The sequence below is a fragment of the Polyodon spathula genome, chromosome 16 (genome assembly GCF_017654505.1).
Source record: "Polyodon spathula isolate WHYD16114869_AA chromosome 16, ASM1765450v1, whole genome shotgun sequence".
In the NCBI taxonomy this organism is placed as follows: Eukaryota; Metazoa; Chordata; class Actinopteri; order Acipenseriformes; family Polyodontidae; genus Polyodon; species Polyodon spathula.
In genome coordinates this window covers 3,416,954-3,424,407 of record NC_054549.1, presented here as the reverse complement: position 1 = coordinate 3,424,407, position 7,454 = coordinate 3,416,954, and the positions used below count along the sequence as shown (strand labels likewise).

At 39.2% G+C, this 7,454-nt stretch overlaps 1 protein-coding gene across 1 annotated transcript in view; it reads right to left on the bottom strand.

Moving 5' to 3' along the window:
- Window positions 1-436: 436 nt before the first annotated feature.
- The window catches only part of LOC121328284 (forkhead-associated domain-containing protein 1-like), a 40,284-nt gene continuing 33,266 nt past the window's right edge, over window positions 437-7,454 (bottom strand). Inside the window, exons 29-31 of the mRNA XM_041272879.1 lie at window positions 5,338-5,418; window positions 4,049-4,189; window positions 437-1,206 (exon numbers count right to left, since the gene is read on the bottom strand). Coding sequence (XP_041128813.1) covers window positions 1,195-1,206; window positions 4,049-4,189; window positions 5,338-5,418 — 234 coding nt within the window. The 3' untranslated portion in view covers window positions 437-1,194. The remainder of the gene's footprint in view (window positions 1,207-4,048; window positions 4,190-5,337; window positions 5,419-7,454) is intronic.

Here is a 7,454-nt window from a genome sequence, read left to right as displayed (position 1 = left end):
CTGCTACCAATGGAAAATAATGGGATCCCTTTCAAATCACTTTAAACAAATGGACACAAGGCTTTTGAAAATCTATTAGAGTCGAATAACATACCATCTCAATATTTATTTGATCAAAATGTACAACACCAGTTAATATTCAAAACATTATCTATCTATCTATATATATAACCCATTCCATTATGTTTATGCATTGAAACAATTGCCCATGTATACACAATTCAACGATTAGGAACAGCTTTACGAATGACCTCAGGAAGGGTACAGCACAACACAAATCAATGGATATTCAACACTGGATACTCAACACTGTCATGATCAATACTGCATATATATATATATATATATATATATATATATATATATATATATATATATATATATATATATATATATATAGGTATATACTATATGGTCACTAACACCGAGTAGATTGTGGAACTACAGTAGCAACCCAGAGTTACGAACACCAAACTTACATCCTGACCAGTTACATATGCAACCCCTCAACCATGCGAGATAGGCACGCCTATAAGCCGTGTGCTGGTCATGAAGGGCGGCAAAATAACTGTACCAACAAATGTACCTAGACAAAGGTGAGGCAGATATCAAAGCAATTTTGCTTCAAACATTTTATTTTTAAACAAAGCACAGTTTTCAAGCCAAAGGAGTCTGAATAACTGAACAATATATAAAATAAAATAAAGACAAGAATTAAGTTAACCCAGGTTTTCCTGGACGTTTAAATCTGTGTTTCTGCTACTGTTACGATTTAAATAGTAAGTTGAATTTGTATAGTCCCATGCATAGTACAGTTTTAAAGCCTATCAAACCATAACAATGAGTATTGCATTACTGTTCTATATCCTTATATTTTTGCCAGATTGAGGGTGTAGATAACAGGTGTACACATTTATTAAAATCATTGAAAATTAATTTTCAGAGTTACGGACATTTCAGCCTTCGAACAGCCTCCATTCCCATGGTGTTCGTAACTCTGAGATTCTACTGTACCAGCATGGTGGCCTCACAGTTTGTGCACCAGGTCTGATGTTTGCAGTGTGCTGTTTCCGGATGGGTGTGTCACAGCACAGTTTTCACACCAAGTCTGATGTTTGTAGTGTGCCGCTTCAGCTGTCAGTCTCAGAGCCCAGATGTCCGAAGTTCATTCGATCTTTCCTCCAGCTATCTTCTCTACTTTACACCCTGCAGGCAGGGAAATTACAGGAGGTAATCATTTAACACTGTCTGCCAAAAATACTAGCTGTGAAAGACACGTGATATTGAGCAGCATCTCCTCATGGCCCCTGTTGAGAGACCACCTTTTCCACTGTGCCTATCTCGAGAATGCCTTTTACTGCTAAAGAGAAAGGAGGATGCAAGGAACAAATAATCCGTTCTGAGGCACACTCCAGGAACACTGCCATTTCCTGGGTTTGATCTTCCTGGGTTTGACTGTAATCTTATAGGTTATCGTAGTTTTTTACAATAAGCATTTAGAAGCCAGGCATGGAGTAACTTTTTCATATTTGGTGGTCCTGAGTGAATATTTTTTTTCTTACTGGATCTCAATTTAGAATCTTTCTTGTATGCATTCAAATCCAAAGACAGAATGAGCGAGCGAATCACACTGCTCAGAAACAATGCTGACAGAATGAGCGAGCGAATCACACTGCTCAGAAACAATGCTGACAGAATGAGCGAGCGAATCACACTGCTCAGAAACAATGCTGACAGAATGAGCGAACAAATCACACTGCTCAGAAAGAATGCTAACAACAGAATGAGCGAGCAAATCACACTGCTCAGAAACAATGCTGACAGAATGAGCGAGCGAATCACACTGCTCAGAAACAATGCTGACAGAATGAGCGAGCGAATCACACTGCTCAGAAACAGTGCTCTGCTAAGCAGATGCAGAGCTTGATCTAAGCAAAGTCATTCTCCGATATCAGCTCTAAAATATAGCTTTGAACATTTCTAAATCTTTTCCAGGCATTATACTTGTTATATAAACCGAATACTCCATGAAGGTTCGTAGAGTCCTGTGGTTATCTCACTCATGAGAATAGCTGTACAAACCACTCAACCCCTATCAGGTTTGTGGTTATTCAGCTATCCTCATGGGTTGAAGAACTACAGTACTGCTTGAACGTTCAAGGAATATGCTTAGGGCTTCTGTTTTTCTTTTTTTTTTTTATTGTATTTTTCGGTGCTTATTTTTAGCGAGTTTTATATAAATGGGTTTTTTTCGGGGTTTTAGTTTTTGATATACTGTATGAAATTAGTGTTTACGGTTACTTTCCAAAATGCGTTTTTTTTCTGTCAAAATATGTACAGTAGTAACTCGACAGTACTTGCACACTTAAATTGTACCATCTTTCATTTGCTGTCTTCTACAATGAAATCCCTACGGTTACTGGCACATTCTTCTAGGGTTTTTGTGTGTAGGCATTTTTGTACATTTCGCCACAATTCTGTTTTAAATCTGCTGTATCTTAACTGCAATACAGCTTTAAATCCCACTTACACGCCTCCATTCCTGATTGTAATCTCATTTTAAATCTTGCAACGTGAGTCTCCAATAGAAATGTAGGAATGTGCTGTCACTCAGTAGTTGGGGCGGGTTTAAAGTATTCAGAACCAATCAATGATACAAGTTAGGAAGGTGGGACATTGCCCAGCAGCACTGGGAAATGTATTTATTATTATTTTTGTAGTAGGTTTTTTTTTTTTTTTAATGAGAAAAGGGTAAAGTCAACATGAATTAATTAACCATTTCCACAGATTTTCCAGTGTTTTCAGGTGTTTATCGGCTATCCACCGATTTCATTTTTGTATCGGGGGTGTTTTATCAGTTAAAACCGAAAATCAGATGCCACAAGTATGATCTATTCATTCAGATACACCAACAAAAAGCTGGTTTAAAATGGACATCCCTTTTTTTATTTTGAAGATTGCACAGTATCCAGGATACAACTAATCCCTAACTCCACCTTCACCTGTGTCCAGGATTAGTTAAAGAGAATGCTGTTGATTTCCACAAATCTCTTACTAGAAAATCATCTCTCCACATTGTTGCTTCAGCTGCTAAGGAACTCCCCCCTGTCCTATACTCACGATACTTCTGTAGAATACAGCCTCCAACTGTACATCCTCCACAGTGACTAAAGATCTAATGAAGCAAGGATTCTCATGTCCTGCAGGTTCACCTTGATACGTGAACACAGGTGCTGCACAAGCTCCTGCATTCATGCTGTACTCTCTATGCTTAACAGTGCAATCATGCTCTTTTATCATCACATTTAAGATCTTTTTCATAAATCCAATTGGAGATTTATAACTGGTAACATCTGATCTATTCTGTGACGGTAGTTTCCCAAACTTTTTTCTAAAGGACGATTTAAAAAATAATTTAAAATGAGCAGTTAACTGAGCGAATGGTTCAAATGCATTTTAAAGGACATTTTAATAAATAACCTGAATTTGGTCTGTTTAAATTGAGCGATTCATTTTCAATCTGTTGCCTGAAGCCTGGGGTCGATCACATCAGATACATTTTACCTTTGTTTTTTTAACCATTTTTAAATGCCCAATTGGAATGCCACCTCATCACTGTAGATCTTCAGGAGGACTGAGGATCTACACACTAGCTCTGTTCCTGCTATCAAGCCAATCAGCTCTTTTCACCCACTGATGCAATGGATGGTTCCAAGCTACTAACCTGGAGACTTCCTGGACTTGTCAGACCAGCAGAGGTCACTGAAGCTTGATTAGGTGAAACATGTGAGACAATTTACCTCCTTAACCCCTTTGTTGAGCCAATTCAGTGCTCCCTGTGGCCCCCAGCCAAGATCTGCAACTCACCCTGCACTCAAAGCGTCAGTGCTTTGACTAGGTGACGACCCAGTCAAACACATCAGATTTAACTGCTTACACAAATGCTGTAGATTATCTGGGACTATTAATAGATGTAACTGATTCAAATCTCACTGTGTAACTCTTATGTGTCCTCTACGTGTGTATATGAGTGAGCAAGTTGGGTTACCAGTGCATTCTGCAGGTTGACCAGCTTAGTGGTTGTGCTGCACAGTTCCTGGTCTTGTTTGCTAAGCTGCTTCTTCAGGGTTTCAATCTCGTAGCCCTTCTTCTTCAGCTTTCCCTGCAGGGCTGCCTTCTTTGCTTCTGCCTGCAGAGGAGAAGGAAAATGTGAACGAGAATAGGGCCACAGATCAGTCCTGGGGTTTGATTTTTTACTCCTAGCCTGCACTGTGATTCCCATCTGTGCTGTTACTCAATTAGAGCCGCACAATTTAAATTAAGAGCTAGAATTTTCAACATGTTCCAACCTTCTTAGAATCATGAAAATGACTCAACTATATCAAGACAAAGCACTTTCAGAAAAAATAGCAATCTTGAATGGATAGTAGTAGTAGAGAACTGGTTGAGGACAGCAAATGACATTTCAAAGCAGTATGAAAACCCACTGTAATCAAAGACCCCTCATTTAAACTCATTATTTACTGACAAGAAGTGACACAACCTTGGGTGATATGAAATATTACCTTCATATTGCTCATTTATCCTCCAATAACCTTTCCAGTGAAGGTGTCCCAGTCATTCTTATCACCCTTGAACAGGGATACTGAGCCAGAATGGGTCAAAGCCTCGTTCAGGCTTATTAATGTCAGCTCTAGGGACTTCAAAAGGTCAGGGGAGGGGGTGAACTTAAATACAGTGAATCTGTGGTATGAGCGATGGGAATTTACATATGTATACTGTGAAATCTTCTATCAAGTCCAGGTTGAACAGGGGTGGTCTTAGTGCTAAAGGTTCACAGCATTCCTTGTAACAAATTAATACCAGGATTAGTTTATCATATTATTGGATATTCCCCAGCATGTTTTTCTAATTCTTTTGTAAGCGATGGGCAGATTCCTATTACTCCTCAATTTTCCTCCATTCAGTCTGAAGTGATATTATTATGAGAAACTGATTAAGTATGTAAATTGATTGCAGAGCAAATTAAGTGACTGCTGTCTATGTCAGAACTGGAAGCTGTGTCTACTATGTTTAGCATTACCGTATAAATGTGCAAATTGTGCATGAGCTTATGTAATGCTTATTAAAAATGTTTTAAAAAATCTATCCAAAACCCACTGAATGTGGTATTTATCAATATCACAATTTGCATACATAGTGTATAAAGGGTGCATATATGTGAAACCAAAGGATTAACTGCATTCTCTCAAGCGTGCAACCGTGTACGCCCCTGTTCTTATTTGCATGATTATACAGTAAAGTGGCGATACTAAGTCCCTCTGGTAGCTGCCTCACCTTTCCACGCATGTCCTCCTGCACACAGCTGTGAGGTGGAGTCTTCACACTCCTCTTCTCAAGCTGCTCCAAGTGGAAAGTCTACAAGAGAATCAACAAAACCAGACTGAACAGTTTTATTCTGAATTCTTTGTGAATGTAGTGCTCATGAAAAGCTGAGGGACAATGGCACTGGCTACAGACATCATGAGAGCTTCCCCTCACAGCTCTGCAAGCAAGAGAGCACCTCAATCCAGACCCGAACACCCCCTGCCTGCCATTCAGTCCCAGGGCTCTCTCAAGCAGCCATGCTGAACTGTGTGGTGGTTTTGTGATGTGGATGCATGGATGTATGAATGTAAATGGTTTTCTTCACAGTGAAAGGGGGATAATAAGGTTGCTCATGCTATGAAGGGTCTTTCTCTCTCTTAAATTTGACAACGAAGCCTTGAATGTGCATTACTCTTTTACCAACTTGCACAGCAGCGCTGATGAGAGAAAACAGGCACTGGGAGCAGTGTAGCCGTTAGGATCAGTTAATCAATCTTAAGCGATCATTCAATTCATTTGCCTAATAGCATGAGCATAGCAGTAATTGCAACGCTTGCCAGCCCAGCTCAGCAGTGCACCTCTTCCTTGGCAGCACTTGCAAGATTTTAGCTGAGAACAGCACTGACAGATCTTCCATTGCTAGTGTTGCGCTGGGAGCACAAAGTGTTCCTTTTAAATATTTTATCGACCACAAGGAAAAAAAGTCCCTCAAACAGGAACTTATGTAATCACATACTCTGCTGTAATTACACTGATGAGTACAGATTTTGTTTCAATAACCTAATGAGGTAGAATGTACATGGCAACAGCAATTCTAACTAAGACAAACAGTAGGCGATTGGAGGCCTGAACAAAGGCTGCAAACATATAAAAAAGGTAATGGCACAGTAAAGCAGGGAAGCTACATTCTATTTTAATTTCTGCTAAAAAAAAAAAAAAAAAGGAATATTTACTTCCATAGAGCAACTACTGGACCAGCTGGACCACATTGTTTGAAGGCATTTCCTCCATTTCTGGTTGATGCTACATGAATCACATGTGATGGAGAAAATTGTGTCAAGGCAGGTGCAGTGAAGGCGAGGAACAGCACTCCTGCCCAACATGGTGAGAACTGATGGTAAATAAATTGTCCATGTGGGGGACGACCTAGACAGATAATGCTATTGTTATTTTAATGCTTGTTTCAAGGACTAAAAAAGAATGAATTCACTTCAGGAGGTTGAGCGACCCCTGTTGATCACAGCTTGAACTAAAATGACTCTTTAGGTAATGCAGGGATTAAGGGCTCTGAGTGGTTTTAACCTTTATAAAAGCATAGCAAAGCATAGCAAAGTGTTGCATGGTAAAGCACGGAAGTGTAAAACCCTGAGAGGTTTTGTAAAGCATATTAAAAACGGCAAGTAATGGTAAATGTATAATATACCCATGGGAAAACTGCAAAATCATTGTATAAGGCAATGGAAAAACAACATCCCACCACCTGCTGCTCATAATTCCTGGTACATTAATAACATTTTAGGGTCCAACTGCTTTTGTGAGATGGCTTTCCCATTAAAATCCTTTGCATATATTCATGTACTATTCAGAGATACCGAGATAATTAGTGAACAAACCACAAACCATCAGAGTGCTCCAGGACAGTCTTTACATTTCAAACATATTAATTGTCTTAAGTTGCCTCTGATGCTCTGTGCTTGTTTATAATAATAAACTGTTCATTCTCCAGTTGCTGAATAATGCAGTCCTGCTGGCACTGCGCATGTGTCAAAGAGATTTTTCCCAGGCTTTTCTCTTCCATGGGGAACATTTAGGAAACAAAAGAACAGAAATGCTAATTAGAAATGAGTGTTCGTGCGAACAAAAGAAAAGACTTTGCTGTAAGTAATATGTTTGAACATTTCTAAAATATTCATAGACGAAAACAATATTATTAAAGACACTAACCAGTACACACGCATACAGGGGTTCCTCATAATCTGTAATAATAGCAGAGGACTGGATTATAGCCTAACACAATCTGAAACGTCTACAGGAGGCTAGGAGTGTGTGATACAAGTTCAGCAAAGACTGGTGGAATCAAGGCATTT